Genomic DNA, 16,797 nt, shown 5'->3' with positions numbered 1-16,797 from the left:
CAAACCAGTGACTCATCAATTTGAGTAAGGGTGACTTACTTTTTGTTGTGGGTGCAGTTCCTGACATGCTTTAGGGACATCCGATATTGTCATCCACACTGGTAACCAAGACCCTGAATCCTTGGTCCATCCATAGTCTTGTGGAGATGGGATATCTTGATTAGCTCTCGTGCTTGATGTCCAGATTCCTGCTTGAAAAACGACCCGTTTCACATGCTGCAGTAATGCGTCCTGCGTGGGTGGCAGTTTCTCCATCGATCGATTTTCGTGGCAGAAGAGGCTTCTTCTTGTCTCATTGATAGAGTTTGATGGACTCGATTTGTCGTACAAGACAACGGTCAGCCTTTCAAGGACCTGGAAATGCTCAGAATCAACGGTCATCTTCTGAAAGGGATGCTTGGCTAGATAAGCAAATGTCTCTGTTGCATCATCGTACACTTTCCAAGCCTGCCAGACTGACTTCTTTCCCTTGCCATGAAATGCTGATGTCGTGTCGCAACCCGAATATGAGTGTAAGACAGGTAGGGCTTGTGACTTTGACTCTCCCAAACTCTCACAAATGGCATTGATGTTGAGGTACCTGTATTTCTTCCCCATACCAAATGCGATCCAGATGTCAGTTAACTGTTGAGTCTTGAGGAGATCATAGAATTTGCCGACAAGGATGACTACAACATCAGTGTCTACTGTTCGCACAAGGACAGTCTTTGCTCCCTGCTCTAGTGCATGCAGAATATGAACCACAATCCCTGTGTCGGCTTCTTCGTGATTGCAGTTTCCCATGCCGATGCTAGATCCGACGGATGACACAGTTTCTCCTGATGTGACAAAAATCTCTTTGCCATGTGGCCTGTGGAACTATTTCACTTTGGATGTAAGAAAGGCAAACAGTTCTTTCTTATTGATTGGGTCACGAAGAAAATCCATCCAATTGCCTGAAAGCTTGGTCTGGCCAGACACTTTCCTAAGGACGCCAGTTCCCCTCTTTTCACGGGTAGACTCCTTCAAACTGTCTGGAATGTAATTGTCCCACACAAGATCTAATCTCTTGGCAGTCTTCAGTTGCTTCTCGAGGTATGGAATGAAGACTTCGTTGGCGTATCCATCAAATGTACTGGTGCCGATAACAGGCAGACAGTGGACGATGATAGCTCCATCGAAGACTTTACAGCAATATGCTGATGGTGGCTCTGGTTGGTCAGGCTGCTCAAGGCAATGCAGCAGGTCAGACTTTGTACCTGGTAGATGAAGATTACCGAAGTCTGACAGAGAAGGAGGGAAAGACTGTATCTCGTGTGCGAAGAACTCATCTAAGTTACTTTCACGGCTCTGCATAGCGATGTAGAGTTGGCCAAGTAGTGCTACATTGTTTTGAAGCACTTTGATCTTCTTGTCTTTCTTCTGAATTTTTTTGCCGTGGGATTTTCTGAAGAGAGCCAGTGAATTTTTCTTGATGGGATCGTAGATTGAGTGGGTGCGCTCATCAAGCACGGTCTTGACAAACTTTTGGTATTGTTTCCTTCCAGTCTCTTACAGTGTGCGGACTGTGGTAACAACGGCTGTGTCTGTGCATTTGCGACTGTCAAGCGTTACCAGACCATCAAACTCATCCGAAAATGGATTACCCATTTGCCTGATGGTTGCAGAAAGGGCATTGACTTGTTTCTGGAACGACTTCTGCGATGAAAGACCTTGCTCATGGTGCTGGAAATTCTTAGGATTGTCCATATCATCTCCTGTGAAGTACTCATCTTCAAACTCTTTCAGCATTCTAGCCATTTCTGGTCCAGAAAACATCCATCGTCTAAGAGCAGCAGGGTTTTCCAAGAGTCCAATAGCGCCACCTGCACCTTCCACAATCTTGTTCTCTTGATCATGGGCCTGGTCAAAAGGCATCGAAGAAAACGTGTTTGATGTTTTGGAAAGAACCCAGTGTGAGTGTTCATCAAACTCCTTCTTGACAGTGGCTGGTAGGGACTTCATATCTCAAATGTGAACAGGCATCCACCTGGAATAGTTCACATGGTCCAAGGCGAAGAACAATGGGGTGAGCTCTTCTAGGACCTTCACATACAGTGTAAAGTTTTTCTCTCTGTGAGCTCTGATGAAGATGAGTATAAGGGCTTCATATTTATGATTATGCATTGTATATGTGGGGGCTCCGGAACAACGCCCCTGCCCCTTATACTTATGTGAATGTTTTGCCGGGAGCTCCAGCCCTTACATCGTTCATAAGGTCAAAAGGAAACGCTAATGGCGTTTTTACAATTAACACAACGTTTATTATACAGTATTTTTAATTTGGGGGCTGTAGGACGACGCCCCCGCCCCTCACATAAACAATTGCCGGGAGTTTTTAACCTAAAATTGGTTAGGGGGTCATACGGAAGCCCTGTACCAAAAATTACACATGTGCTACAACAAATCAATGTTATTTCACCTTATATGGCGCTTGTACTTAATTTTAAAGGAATTTCCTAATTGAGTATTGCATCAAGGGGGATAATGAATTCCATATAATGGGACCAACGAACCGAATAGACTAAAAAAGAGAGTGAGATGTGACCTTTGATTGATGAAAAAACTGGTTGTTAGAAATATATATATCTTTATTCGTTCAAAAGTTTATATATACATGGTGGTCTCTTCAGTACATCAAAACTGCTTTGCAAGAGAGCCCTGTATTACATAATACAATTACAGTCAAACCTGCTTTTGTGACTACCTGTCTACAAAGACCACCTGTCTAACAATACAAGGCAACGTACCAGTCCACTATGCCAAGGATGAAATCACCCGCCAGATAATACTATCAAGGTAGGGAAGGATTAAATCAACATGGGCATTTGGAAGAAATGTAGAAATGATGTCATAGTCGAGTGGTCTACGTTGTAACTGGTAATTAAAAGTGCTTTATAAAATATAGAATACGTAACAAAACAAAACAAGAACAAAATATAGATTAGAATTGGAAAATAGTTGTGGACTAAAACATCACACATATGATTAAAGTGAAAGATCGGACTCTTGGATTGTTCCCAAAAGACTAAAATAAGTGACATGTTTAGAGATGATTGGCAGCCTGACAAAGACCATTGACTTGAAAATTCAAATCCGAAATCGACTCTGGCAAAAATCGTTTTAAATTATATAAATATTGACCCCTAAAAACCATAAACTGCCGTCACTCTTTCATACCAATTCCGTTTTGTTTCAAACTTCTACAGTATTTAATCTTATCAATGCACATAACCTAGCTAAATTTCACGCTCCAATAATCACGCATGATATAAATAGAGCCCTCTAAAGTTCTAAAAATCTTTCAGTGGCTTAGATCAATCGTGCCTGGCCAAAGCCGTACCCTTTTTTGACTGAGACACTTCAAGATATGCCCTTTCCATCCAATTAAAAAATATAATTCAATAAAATTTGTACCTCACCACTGACCGAATTTGCGAAAATTTAAACACGTTTCTTTTATCTAGGTGTTTTGGTGATACACTGATGTCAAATTTTAGCTTTCACTAGGATTTGACACGAGAATGAGAAGATACAGCATGTAGGAAAAAAATTAAACAGCCCTAAAGATTTTGATGAATTCATGAACTTGTAGCCAGGAGAGAGACCCTTAGCTTTCACTAGGAATGTGGAAGAAGATTTTCAAAAGGGGGGTCAGTCGTAAAGGCAAAGCCAACAGTCTGATTCACAGAGACAGTAAGGAGGGAACTGAACAAGATGGCCGTGTTGAAGATTTGCAGAGTGCACTAAGCAGTGCTGCGCAGAATGGACAACTTGACCTCATCCAAGAACTGATCGGTAGAGGAGCCGAGGTGAATGAAGTTGATAATGACGGTTTTACTGCATTACAGCTAGCTGCAGGGACTAGTCATCTTGATATTACCAAATTTCTGATCAGTCAAGGAGCCGAGGTGAATAACGGCGGAAATCTTAGTTTGACCCCGTTACGTTTAGCTGCAGGGAATGGTCATCTTGATATTACCAAATTTCTGATCAGTCAAGGAGCTGAATTGAATAAAGATGATAATGAGGGTTTTACCTCATTAAAAATTGGTGCAGATTATGGTCATCTTGAGGTCACCAAATGTCTGATTAGTCAGGGAGCTGCAGTCAATAGGAGCAGAAATGATGGTAGGACCCCATTACAACAAGCCGCACAGAATGGTCATCTTGATGTCACCAAAGTTCTGATAAGTCAAGGAGCTGAAGTGAATAAAGATAATAATGATGGTAGGACCCCATTACGACTAGCTGCATCTTATGGTCATCTTGATGTCACCAACTACCTGATCAGTCAAGGAGCTGAAGTGGATAAAGATGATAATGAGGGTTTTACCCCATTAAATCTTGCTGCAGATTATGGTCATCTTGAGGTCACCAAATGTCTGATTAGTCAGGGAGCTGCAGTCAATAGGAGCAGCAATGATGGTAGGACCCCATTACAACAAGCCGCACAGAATGGTCATCTTGATGTCACCAAAGTTCTGATAAGTCATGGAGCTGAAGTGAATAAAGATGATAATGATGGTAGGACCCCATTACGACTAGCTGCATCTTATGGTCATCTTGATGTCACCAACTACCTGATCAGTCAAGGAGCTGAAGTGGATAAATATGATAATGATGGTAGGACCCCATTACTACTAGCTGCATATTATGGTCATCTTGATGTTACCAACTACCTGATCAGTCAAGGAGCTGAAGTGGATAGAGATGATAATGAGGGTTTTACATCATTAAATTTTGCTGCAGATTATGGTCATCTTGATGTCACCGAATGTCTGATTAGTCAGGGAGCTGCAGTCAATAGGAGCAGCAATGATGGTAGGACCCCATTACAACAAGCTGCACAGAATGGTCATCTTGATGTCACCAAAGTTCTGATAAGTCAAGGAGCTGAAGTGAATAAAGATGATAATGATGGTAGGACCCCATTGCGAGTAGCTGCATCTACTGGTCATCTTGATGTTACCAAATTTCTGATCAGTCAAGGAGCTGAAGTGAATAAAGATGATAATGAGGGTTTTACCCCATTAAATCTTGCTGCAGATTATGGTCATCTTGATGTCACCAAATGTCTGATTAGTCAGGGAGCTGCAGTCAATAGGAGCAGCAATGAGGGTAGGACCCCATTACAACAAGCTGCACATAAAGGTCATCTTGATGTCACCAAAGAACTAATCAGTCAATGTGCTGACTTTAACCAGACTAATTCTGATGGTTGGACTGCATTACATTTAGCTGCTAGTAAAGGACATCTTGATGTTGTCACAGAGTTAATCAGTCAAGGTGCTGATGTCAATAAGGCTAGTGACAACGGATGGTCAGCCTTATACCTTGCCGCAGCTGCTGGTCACGTTCGTGTTTCAAGTGCCTTGCTTAGTCAGCAAGCTGAGCTGGCCACATCAAATATAATTCATTGGACGGAGTTTCATACCGCTACAGAGAGAGGCGATCTTGATGCCATTAAAGATCAAGTCAGTCAAGGAACCGAGCTGGATAAAGCTGGTTCTTTTGGTTGGACAGCCTTACATATTGCAGCAAGTAAGGGACACCTTAGTATGATAAAATATTTGCTAAGTCGAGGAGCTGATGTGAATTCTTGCAACGCCTTTGGTAGGTGTGCCTTGCATAGTGCCTCAGAGAAAGGGAACTTGGATGTCTTGGAATATCTGATCAGTGAAGGGGCCGATATGAATAAAAGAGATGACCTTGGATTGACTTCCCTTCATTTTGCATCAATTTTGGGCCATTTAGATATCGTCAAATCCCTAATCAGTCATGGAGTGGAGGCAGATATTGGCAGCGCAGTTGGAACCACTGCTCTCCATTATGCTTTATGTAATGGTCGGATCGACATTACCAAGTATCTGCTCAGCCAAGGCTCTGAACTGAATAAGAGAAGCGTGGGGTACTCTGTCATTTTACAATTTGATGGACAGTATGGTCACTATGATGGTTTGCGATGTGTGCATAGTCGTGTAGTTCAATCAGTTAGCAGACTAATTGACTCTCTCACTGTCTTTAGAGGTGCTACAGAAAGTGATCTTGGTAGAAGCAAATATCAAGATGGCGATGATGAAAAGACAGTTCAAGGTGGAATGGTTATTATGCATAGGCCAGGTATATCGTCTGATCTTGACTTTCAAGATCGGCTTGCAAGTCAAGGAGGCAGAACAGTTAGTCGCACATCATTACAATATGCTATAGAAGGTGACTGTCATGCAGTTGTTAGGTATCTGATCAGTCAAGGAGCTGATGTAAACGAAAGCAACAATATTGGCTGGACCGCTCTTCACTTTGCTGCGCAAATTGGTCATCTTGATATTGTAGATTATCTACTTGGACAAGGAGCTGAAGTAGCCAAAGGAGGCGTTGATGATATCTCGCCTTTGCATGTTGCTGCATTTGTTGGCCATTGTGACGTTACCGAGCATTTGCTTAGGCGAGGAGCCAAGGTCAACGGAGCCACCAAGGAAAAGGGTTCTACAGCCCTTCATGTTGGAGTGCAGAATGGTCATCTCGATATCACAAAATGCTTGCTCAACCACGGAGCCGAAATTGATGCGACAGAAAATGACGGTTGGACTCCCTTGCACATTGCTGCTCAGAATGGTCACATCGATGTCATGAAGTATCTACTTCAGCAACTTGCAGATGTTAGCAAGATTACCAAGAAGGGATCATCTGCATTGCATTTGTCTGCTACAAATGGACATACAGATGTCACACGGTATCTATTGGAGCACGGAGCTGAAGTGAATCTGAGTAAACCTGGGAAAACTGCGTTGCAACTCGCTGCAGAACAAGACCAAGTGCATGGGATGAGTCCAGATACGTGTTGTGCTGAAGGGCAGAAACACCCTTCTTTCACAAATGGTCGTGCAGATACTGAGGGTTTAACAGAAGACGAGAAGAAGGTATTTAATTTAGTATTCCTATAGATTTCATATGAAAACATATCCTACTGTTTATCAACGTTCTCGCAAGTAGCAAAACCTCACCAATATAAATTGAAAGGATTAGCCAGCTTCTAACCTCAATAATATTTTTTAAAACTTTTTCGTGAAGGTATGTAGATGTCTAAGTTATGATAAAGGTTGAAATGATTTCAAAGGACTTCTCAAAACCTAACTGTACAAGTACATATTAACCCGTTTTAGTGGCCACCTCTCTATACAAGCGACTTTTGTTTCGGGACCATGTATTTTGCCTCCCTCAAGAAAGAAATGTGTGTTTGAGAAATGGTTAAGAAAGACCACCTGTCTACAGTGACCACATTTTTTTGGTCTCCCATTGGTGACCTTGATAGTCAGGTTTGACTTTATAATAATTGCTTAAATGTTAGAATCTGTGTATATGTAAGTCTATCTGGTGATTTAACATATGAAAAATCAGAAAAGAGACTGCTTATATGCCCAACCAAGTCTAAATTTTCGTCTTTTTTATACATATAAAGCCGTTTTGTCTGTAGATTCTGAATTCTGGAGGCTATTTTTTACACAGGTTATTGGGCAATGTGCTGGGAAAGGCTGCACAGCAGTTCATTTAGCCACACAAAATGGCCACACCTCCATTATCGAGACATTAGTTTCTCATGGCGCCGATCTCAACATCCAGTCCATCGACGGACAGACCTGTCTTCACGAAGCCTTTAGACTTTCCGGTCGGAAGGACAGTAAAGTTGAAGCAACACCAGCACTCCAAAAGGTATACTCTAGAACGCACTGTCTCTGGGATTGTACGACACTTCTCCAGCGAAAAATGATGTGTAGTAATTTCCTACAGCTTACTTACAATTATGAAATTGGAATCATGCCATTCCCACATGAGTTAGCATAGCCATTTAACAATGAATGAGTCTTTTATAGAAAATTACAAAAATGGAGCATATGAACATTTCTTTCTCTAGAGCTTTTAAAAAAAGTTTCTTATTTCTGAAAAATGCGATAAGATTCATAATTTTGAAAACTACAAAGGATTCATAATTCCGAAAAATGAAAAATAATTTATTATTGCAAAAAAATACAAAGAATTCTGTATCACTGAATTGAAACTTTGAAAAAACGAACTTTATTTCATGTTCGGAATGACAAACATTTAGAGTCATAATAATAATACTTATTTCAATTTCAGAATTATAATCATAAACGAAACATCGGAAAAACACAACAAATGTTCAGAATGATGAACCTGTGGATTAGTCTTCGGAAACATAAGGGTCTACCAAAGTTTGAACAATCGTTTCTATTGATAATTCTTCTAGATCTCAGAAGAGTTCTATCAGAATGAACTGTCTCCCAGTAAGGCCCTGGTCTTCTATCTCTTGGACCACGGAGCAAAGCCGGATATCAAAGATAACCAAGGCAACCTACCAGTTCACTATGCCAAGGATGAAATCATCCGCCAGATGATATTCTCAAGGTAGGAAAGGATTATATTAACATGGGCATTTTGAAGAAATGTAGAAATGGTGTCATAGTTGAGCGGTCTACGTGGTAACTGGTAAAGTGCTTTACAAAATATAGTTATTATTATTTAAAAAACAAATAAAAATGAGTAACATTGCTTTCTTAAATTTGGATTTGGGTTTCGAGCTGAGTTATACATTTGATTTCTTTATTTAACCAATATAAAGAGCAGTATGTGAAGATTAATACTTAATTTTTCAGTAACTCCATTCGAAACCAGTTAGTTATATTGTAAAATTGCAAAAAATAAAACTTGAGACAAACACTGGATATGGGAATATAAAAGTATGCGGTCATTAATTTATACACCAAGAGTATATCCTGTAGTATCCAGGTGGAATTGTTCTTTTAAAGAGAAAAAAAAAGTAGTCATATATGAAGCACTACATTACTTTAGCAATAATTATTCTGAAAAGCAAGAAAGTGGGACTTCTCCTAGGGTAACATATCTGTGGATATTTGATCAAATACATTTTGCTTGCCCAAATATATCCTGAGGGTTGAAACAATATGTTATTATCACTTTTTCCTCGTTGTCGTTTGCATTAATTCTCAGATCTCCTGACATGGATATCATCAGAGCTTATCGAGGTAACACTCTCTAATAAATAAATAATAAACATAGTGTATCATAAACAAATAATGATCAATCAACGATTCTTAAGGTTTTCAATTTTTATTGATATGGGTGCATTGTAAGAGCCAGAACAGAACAAGAAAACTTTAGGGGAATTGCCAAATTTTCTTTCAGAAGTACAAATAAATGATTGACATTATTGGCTTCTCCTAAACCCATACCAATATGGCAGGAGTCATTTGCTTTTCTTTTTTTTATCATTCCAAAACCTACATCGATTGTTATGGAAAACACAGTCAAACTATTTCCGTTGCTTCTGGATAGTGTTTTTTCAGTGGAAAGGTACTCAACTCTATTTTTGGCCCTAATCATTCTTAATCTCTCTTTGATGAATTTTGATGTGCAGCTAAAGAGTCGACACCACCAGTGGTCAACGCTGTCTCAGCTCAGGTTGGATGTGACGGTAAAGAGCTCGAACTGGAACAACATGGCATTTCAATGGCTATCCCACCTGGGGCTGTCGAACAGAACGAATCTTACAAGATCACCCTTACCGTTGTGAGAAACCTCCCCGGTGTTGTCCTCCTAGATGACACATCAATGGCAGCCTACGGGATCAGATGTGACCCTCCAAACATGGTCTTCCAACAACCTGTTAAGATCAGGATACCACATTCCACTTTGGTCACCCACCCTGAACAAGTGATACCAGACATCGTCTCACATATTTGGGATCCAAGAAAGGGTAGGTTAGATCCATTGTTGCAACGTTTATTATTGAAATTTTATTTCCCAAACTAAACTATTTTAAACCATTCTTGTCCTCCTGGTTACCCAAGGGTTCCTGGTCTTTAAACCAAGACAGTGTTAAGAAAACGTTAAAATGAATCAAGTGAATGTATGAATCAGTTAAGTTTTCAAAGAACATGCTTTTGTAAAAGTGTCATGTAGTTGTACTACCCAATAGTTTGCTATGATTGTGTCAAAAATGAGGTTTAAATAAGGATGTTTATTTAAGGTTTTAGTTGAACATGATCTTTGACTCAGGGTTTTATGACGGTAACTGAATGAGTAGAAAACGGACCAAAATGTCTTTTGAAAAATCATTCTAAATTTAAATCTTCATAGACTGAAGCGGGACTCAAGGGGTTGTTAATATGTCATATTGTCAATGTATTTATGTTAACCTAACTGTTGACAAGATGACCTTAATATGTCATATTGACAATGTATTTATGATAACTGTTGAAAGGATGACCTTAAAATGGCTACCAAACATATTAAGAGTTTTTTTTTTTTTTTTTTTTTTTTAATACTGCCAATAACGTATGACTTAAAGAAAATAATGAGCTCTGGTTAAGATGAAAATTAATTTATGATTTTTTATTCTTCATTCTTCATATGTCATTTTGGAAGAATACCATAGTAGAAAAGTCTCCTGAAAATGTGTTCTTATTTAAAATGTGGTAATAAATACCAATAAAGTTTGGTCCAAACATTTGTGTTTATTTCCATGTACACATCTCTGTCTGATCATCTGATCTTATGGGAAAATGTGTCAGTTTATTTTCATGAAAATAATTAAAAACATGCAGTTGCTTCCAGGCAGTTTCTTTCACAGTGTAATTGCATGATCAGTACTCAACTTGATCTTTAAAGTCATCATTATTTCAAACAGTAATCTGTGTTCTATAATAGGCATGTATCTTGCCTCATGTTGCTCAAATGATCATTAAAGAATGTAAGACATTGTGGCTCTAATCATAGGTTTACCAAGAGTTTCGAGGACAAAATCATCTGCTGCACCTGACATATTGCCGTACTGCAAAATCCTGGAGAAACATCTTGAGTTGCTCATCGATCACTGTGCCGAGTGGTGGGTTCTTATCCCTCTTGAGCAACAGATCATCCAGCTTCAATTCATGTGTACCCCATACGTACCGGACAAGATTGAACGAGGCAAAGAGTTTGATGTTCATCTCCACCTGAATGCAGATACCCCGGGAATAGAAATGGTCAGTTAGAAAGAGTTCGGTTCAACTCAGTTCACTTTTATTCTCTCTCACTCCCTTTGGATCTCTTCCTAGGGAGCATGCTCATATGGGTCACATGTACTTTGGGTCCAAAATGGATCCCACATGTGTCTGTCCTTATAGACTCCATATTTTGCCCATGTGATCGTTTTTCAATCGTCTTGTAATGTGCAAAGGGCTATACAGCCTGTTTCTAAGGTCTGTATAAAGATTACCAGTTGTGTATTGCAGCCATTTGCAAGCAAACTAAAACCTGATTTACGCCCTACTCTTCACGAAACTTCCACAGGATGTGACTCGATCTAGCTCCTACACACGTCGCTTTCAGACTTTGGATATAGCCTGAAACAATTGTTAGCATAGCAAATGTTGGCCTATCGTAGTTATCGACATACATGTAGATTGTAGATATTACGTATATTACATATACCTATAGCAGAAACTGATTGATAAATAGAAGAAAAAAAATATGCTGTTTTATTAATGGTAACTGTTGCCCATTTGAAGGACAATTTCGAACATGTTTAGCACAGCTGTGTTTTGAATTGCTGAATGGAATCTAATTTCCTCAGAAAAGATGGAAGTGAGTTCCAACGAACCGGTGCAGCTTCGGCTGAGATCTGTCTGCTTAGGTATCCCTGTCCTAAAAAGGTTAATGAATGAGATACATTCTGTGCTCTGTTTCTTTTTCTATGAAATAGGAAGTACAAACGGAGGAGAAGCAGAAGTCATACCATAATGCACATCGCTCCTTTCCGATCTCTATCGAAGTTAAATCCGGTGACATTTCAGTGACTTGTGATGGTAAAGGCAAGATGAGCAACACTAAGGTATGAAAACACATTTGACCCTACCGCAAATACAGGTGAAATACAATGTTCGACAATAGATTGCGATCTTGCTCCCACGCTGGACTGGTCAGCACAGGCGCATATACGATACTGGGGAAGACGAAAAGACAAGGATACTTCCGCCTTTCATAGAGAATGTACAGCCGTGTCAACTTATTCCTTATTTTACTAAAAGATTGTTCAGGTTTCATGAACTCCCCTGATGATTTGATGAGATATATGTAGGCACCATCATCATCCGTTACTTATAGTTTATTGGTTTTGAAATATGTAATTTCTATCGGACTTTCCAGTTCCAGACCCTTTGTGTTTATATGGGAACCGGACGTACCTTCGCCAAATATACCCATGTCCAGTGCTGACCTCTATTGCCAGATACTGTAGTTGCAGTAACGAGAATTAACATGTGTCAATACAGTGAAACCTGTCTAGAAAGCCTTCCTGCCTATAACGACCATATGTGGTGTTTCCCTTTTTACTTCCTATCAAAACCTGTCCTTTAAAGCAACCTATCTGTAAAGACCATCTGCCATTGAAGACCACTTTTCTTGTCTCCTTTAACAGTTTTTATGTACAGGTTCCACTGTATTAAGACCGCTCAAGGGAGACAGAAAAAGCAGGTGGTCTTTATGTACAGGTTCCTTTAGTACACAATGACAAACGTTATTCGAAGGAAACAGATAATGTGGTCTTTCAATGTACAGTTGGTTGCTAAAGCAGGTTTCATTCTATTCATTTCTTTTTCTTCTGCAGTAAAATAGTCTTAGTCTGAATTTATGAATCGAATTTTAGTCTGCATGTTGAACTATCGCATTTGTTGTTACCTATGTCCAAGTTAAATGTTCTACTCTGTACCCATATGTATCTTATTGATGTTTATAATGTGTAACCTTGTACTGACATGCAAATGAAACAAATTTCCAATCATTGGACAATAAATTTGAATATGAATGAATATGAATATGAAAATCATAGAAATAATCGTCCCTTTAGAAGTCCTGTTTTATTTTTAACCCCTGTAACTTTGTAGCTTAAAGACACATTTTAATGTAAAACTCTGATTGTTCCCTTACATATGAAAATAAACAACAACAACAAATTGAAAAATGCTTGGTAACATTTGTTCCCCTTTATACACGTATTTTTCTTAAAAGTCCTTACGGATCGCACAAATTCACGGATCTTTCACGGATCCTTACGATTTGGCCACTTTTACGATCGATTTAAGAGTTGTTACGAGCTAGTTACGGTTTACTACGGATTATTACGAGATATTACGAATTGTTACGGCAAAATTCCACGATTTGATACGAGTTGTCACGGATAATTAAGAGCAACTAACGTGTTAGTAACGATTTTTGTCTTTAAAAATACAAGGGGAAAAGAGATCTAGAATTCCAGAATTTTCATTTAAATACTTCAAGAAATTTTAAATCTCCCAAACATTTAAGGGTATTATTCTACACAATTTATATTCTATAGATAACATGAATTACAATTCATGTATTTCCAAGCACAAATATACACTTTAAAATCCGTAAATAACTTGTCACAACTCGCAACAACTTTAGACACTATTATGGATCCGTGAAAGGAGAGGCAAATTTTTTGACATGTCAAAAATCTTCTTACGATTGTCCACGGATTGATTTGTCCGTAAATAGCTCGTAAGAATCCATAACCATCAGTAAACCGCTCGTATAAACACTTAACCATCCCAAAACTACTCGTAAGAATCCGTAAATGACTTGTAAGAGATTTTTGTAACGATTCATTACAGTTAGTTTGCGATTTGTTTACGGATTCTTTACAGATTATTGTGAGCAGTGTACGAATGGTTACGTGTGCTTACGTGTTGTTTACGATTGTATTCAGGTCATTTTACGATGGCTTTAGATAATGGTTATTACGAGCACTTAACGTGTAGTCACGAGTACTTTAGGAATAGATACGTATAATTTATGTATGCTTATGAACTGTTAACGATTTAGGGAAAGGTATAAAAGCTGCAAATTCGAACACTTCATTTTCAGTTGTTATTTTGTGGCTAAAAACGTAAGGACTCGTAAATACTCGTAACTTACTCGTAACTATTCGTAACACCACTTAAACAGGTCGAAACTAACACGTTAGTCGCTCATAGTTTTCTGTGACAACTCGTAACAAATCGTAGACTGTTGCCGTAAATACATCGTAATAACTTCGTAACACGTAATACATCGTAATAACTTATTGCTCATTATCTTTAAATCCATCAACAAAATAAATTCTCCTCGTTTACCCATCGTTACAAAACTCGATAATTTTCTGTACTGTTTACTTTTTTTTGCTTCCATTTATTGAAACGTTGATTATAACCTTCCATGACCTGGTATGAATACACGTATGAATAAAGAGTGGCCTACTTGGGATACTGAATAAACACTGTCTTCTATACAAACATTTCAAGGCTCTGACTCGCAGGCCCAGGTTTAAAACCAGCTGGCTGATCTTACTTTCACATTCTTACTGTCCGAACCTTGAGAGTCTTCTCATTCTATTGTATCCCAAGTTGGCCACTCAGTATTCAAATTTGCATTTCTTTTCTTATTTAAAATCCTTATATATCAATTTGAAATCCAACTTCCACATGAGTCTGTGAATATTGATGTGCATCCCCTCTTTCTTTTCTCTTCTTTTTTCTGTCTTTTCCCCCTTTTTACCAATATTTTGTTCCTCCATATTTGTATTATTATGTATCCTTTGAGGGTAGTCATACTATCAAGCTTTGCTTATTTTGTCAACCCTCCTGTTTGATGTTCTCGATTAGTTACACCCAGCCTTACCTTATTCTACATTTATTCTTTTGTCATGTGTAAATTTGCAATATTTGTTTGTTATATATTTGTAAAAATGCAAAAGAAAAAGAAAATTAAACAGAAATAAATAAATCAAATCAAATCAAATCAAAAATAATCCGTAATGAACCATAAACAGCTCGTAATAACTCTACCGGTCGTAAAAGTGGCCAAATTGTAAGGATCCGTCAAAGATTTGTGAAATTGTGCGATCCGTAAGGACTTGTAAGAAAAATCTGTGTATGTAAAGGGGGTATTAGACTGCCTGCTCATAAAGAACACTTTTGTTACCTCCCCTGGGTGGTCTTTAATTACACGTTTAACTTTAATTGTTTGGTTGTATTTTTTTCCCACAGCTACTTTCTTTGAAGGATATTAACAGCCAAAAGAGACACAACTTATTGCTATCAATGACTCCTGACGAGGGTGATGCAGAATTCTCAGTCATTTACGTGACGATTTCACAGGCTGGAAGACTAGGCAGGAGGGCTCAATCGTTAGCGTTCGTCATCAGATACACAGGTTGATGGAAATTTTTATTCCTTATGATAGAGCTTGATGAAATTAATGATGATTATTCCGAGAGCTGGAGAATATCTATCTAATAGGCTAGACTTTGTTTCTGACTTAGTTTAAAAATAAAAACATTTGATTTATAAGGGGGTATTGGAGTGGGGGGGGGGGGGGGGCTCAATAGATCTGTTTAAAAATGTATTTCAATTTATCATGTTTCTGTCTGGAATCCTTTGTTACCTACTATTTGATTCACCTGCTATGCAAAATGGTTGGAATTCACTTTGTATACATTATAATTGCTATGTTGGGTAAGCCTCTAGCAAGCTTTTCAGTGTTCAAGGGGAACTTTTTCCCAAAAAGTACGCATATAATTTGTAAACAGGATTTGAATGTGGATTCGAATTTGAATTTAACTTTGCATTTGAATTTGGATTTTGGAATTGGAATTGGAATCGGAATCAGAATGACATGAATAAAGCCATCGGAGTTCATTCAATATCCTTTGGCTAGACGTTAATATATATTTGCCACTCTCCACCAGGTAAGGTGAGCAGGTACCCAGTACATTATAACTCGTTGAATAATAAATTGATATAAAGAGTATAAAGAGTAAGTATTAATACTGATGATGCTACCCTGGGTAAATACGACCAAATCATGTGCATTACTGTTGGTGGTTGTGTTATTCTACTCGTTTTTGTTCTTCTTCCTGTTGTTGAGACGATGGTTGTGGTTTTCATTTTCTAACATGTAGACTCATTTGACAGTAGTATTCAGTAATAGGATTGCAGGGCCCTCACGGAGAACCGCTAGTATTATTTACAGCTAACTAGGCTCCATTGGCTAAACAAGACATATTATTAATATTATTATTATTATTTGTGTTATCATGATTATTATTGAAATTAAAATCTTTCACCGATTTCATATCTTCTCTTTTTTAAATGATGAATTACTTTTATTGCAGATGACTCGAAATCCCAAGAATCCTCTGAGCCCACTTCATTTATTCGGTAAGCTCTCGGTTTGTTTATGATGCCGTTGTCAGAAATGTTTGATTCAAGGATTCACTTTCTTTTTGTTAATTTAATACTTGATACTCATTATACTTCTCAAGAAAGGGACTACAGCCATGCATACCTAATATCATTAATTGCACTTCATTGACATTTCTTAACATTTAAAAATAAAGTTTGGAATGTCAACGCAGAGAAATAAAAGATTTATGAAGGATTAACCAGTAAATTATGGTCAAAGTATATTCCTATTTTGAAAAGAAATTTGTATTGAACCAGCCACCTCCCCCCCCCCCCCAAGAAAATTTGGGTGTTACTGCAGTGAAACCTATGTATAAAGACTGTTCCACGGAGAAAAGAAAAGCGGTCTTTAGAGGCAGATTGTCTTTACACACGGGACTCAATAGGAAACAATATTAGATAGCTTAGACAGATACCGAGATGTGATTGGTCCAGCTGGTGAAATGAATATATTTTT

The 16,797-nt window shown here is 38.4% G+C and overlaps 1 protein-coding gene across 1 annotated transcript; it reads left to right on the top strand.

Moving 5' to 3' along the window:
* The first annotated feature begins 3,644 nt into the window (after window positions 1-3,644).
* LOC764362 (ankyrin repeat domain-containing protein 50-like) lies at window positions 3,645-6,962 on the top strand. The gene is made up of 5 exons (XM_030993864.1): window positions 3,645-3,984; window positions 4,375-4,545; window positions 4,771-4,941; window positions 5,068-5,562; window positions 6,352-6,962. Exons 1-5 carry the CDS (start codon window positions 3,645-3,647, stop codon window positions 6,960-6,962), a joined length of 1,788 nt encoding a protein of 595 aa, XP_030849724.1.
* The last annotated feature ends 9,835 nt before the right edge of the window (window positions 6,963-16,797 follow it).

This window comes from Strongylocentrotus purpuratus, unplaced genomic scaffold (genome assembly GCF_000002235.5).
Source record: "Strongylocentrotus purpuratus isolate Spur 01 unplaced genomic scaffold, Spur_5.0 spur5_contig_850, whole genome shotgun sequence".
Taxonomy (NCBI): Eukaryota; Metazoa; Echinodermata; class Echinoidea; order Camarodonta; family Strongylocentrotidae; genus Strongylocentrotus; species Strongylocentrotus purpuratus.
Note: the sequence above shows the minus strand (reverse complement) of the source record. Positions and strands in the feature narration are given on the sequence as shown.

Bases quoted from the DNA above. Each gene is read 5' to 3' on its own strand.
- LOC764362 (XM_030993864.1), top strand. From the start codon at position 3,645: ATGTGGAAGAAGATTTTCAAAAGGGGGGTCAGTCGTAAAGGCAAAGCC. The intron at 4,942-5,067 runs GTAGGACCCCAT...ATCTTGCTGCAG, and splicing joins GAATAAAGATGATAATGATG to ATTATGGTCATCTTGATGTC. The intron at 5,563-6,351 runs GTAAGGGACACC...TTGATATTGTAG, and splicing joins AGCCTTACATATTGCAGCAA to ATTATCTACTTGGACAAGGA.